This window comes from Pygoscelis adeliae, unplaced genomic scaffold, assembly GCF_000699105.1.
Source record: "Pygoscelis adeliae isolate BGI_AS28 unplaced genomic scaffold, ASM69910v1 Scaffold120, whole genome shotgun sequence".
Classification (NCBI taxonomy): domain Eukaryota; kingdom Metazoa; phylum Chordata; class Aves; order Sphenisciformes; family Spheniscidae; genus Pygoscelis; species Pygoscelis adeliae.
Window position 1 is genome coordinate 7,182,151 of NW_008824032.1, and position 1,134 is coordinate 7,183,284.

The 1,134-nt window shown below is 53.2% G+C and overlaps 1 protein-coding gene across 1 annotated transcript in view; it reads right to left on the minus strand.

The window, feature by feature from the left end:
• The window catches only part of BOC (BOC cell adhesion associated, oncogene regulated), a 56,788-nt gene that overhangs the window by 7,138 nt on the left and 48,516 nt on the right, over positions 1-1,134 (minus strand). The window contains 1 exon segment of the mRNA XM_009329607.1: positions 692-802. Within this exon segment, the coding sequence (XP_009327882.1) occupies positions 692-802 (111 nt within the window).

A 1,134-nucleotide genomic window follows, 5' to 3' on the forward strand; every position in this document is an offset into this window, starting at 1 on the left:
TGTGGAGATGAAAGAAAAGGCAACACATGAGTAAGTGTGGGGGATTGAAGGAGGGGACTTCACAGAAAGGATAAGGATTGAAGGAGAGAATTTCACAGAAAGGATAATGGCACCGGTGAATAATAGTAACGGCAGACACAAGGTGGGAAACAATGAACTGGATTAACCAGTAAGGAGCTGATGTTTCTCCAGTGCAGCAAAATACCCAGATGGAGCACCCTCCACCCCTAGAATGGGCACTGACTGCCCCTTGTCAGGGCTTGGCTGAGAGAGGAGGGTGCCAGGACCCACAGGGGCTTGGTTGCCCTTTCTCTCCTCGCATTCCCCCGGTGCACGGCATCGTGTTGGTCCTGTGCATCGCACATTCGCAGGCTCCACAGCAGGGCTTTCTGAACCCTCCACGTGAAACTCGGCAAGAGACAGTGAGTTTCTGACAAGCCCTTGCATTAACGGTGGGGACAGGCAGTGGGATCAGCCTGCTCTCCTAAGACAGACTGCCTGCCAAGTGCAGTAGCAGGGGTGTCTGAGAAGGCCCTCTTCTCGTCGGGAGCTAGAGACCACCCATCCAGCTTTGCACAGTCTTGCTTTACCCAGCAGAGACTTCAGCCCCAGCACGGCCTGACTACTGCCACCCGCAAGAGATCCAGCACCCCTCGCCCTCCCTCCTCGCCCAATTCAGGGAGGGCCTTACGGGACAGACGGCTGTTGTCAGACTGGTTACTGCTCTGAGTGCTCGTGCCTGGGTCGTCCCTCTGGATTTGCTGCTCTTTGCTGGCAACTATCTCTGGTTTTGGGCGCCGGCCTGTGCAGAAGGGAGAGGTGGCATCAGTAACATGGAGACGTGGCTGAGAGTTCATTTTTGCTGCGATGAGCAAAGAAAATCTTCCTAGCCACGATGCCAAGGTAAGTACTCTCTGGACTCAAATGGCCCTAGGGGTTCAAAGTGCTTAACGTGCAGGCAGGCACTAAAGCTAAAGGGGCAGGTTTGTTAAACTGTTAATAGGTCCCCCTCATTATTTAATTTTCTAAAACTTTTAGTTAGTTTTCTTGAAACATTGCTAGATTTCCGCCTGAGAAGGTAGTAAGACGGGGGCCTGAGGGGAGATGTGAGCAAGCCCACCACCATGGGGAAGG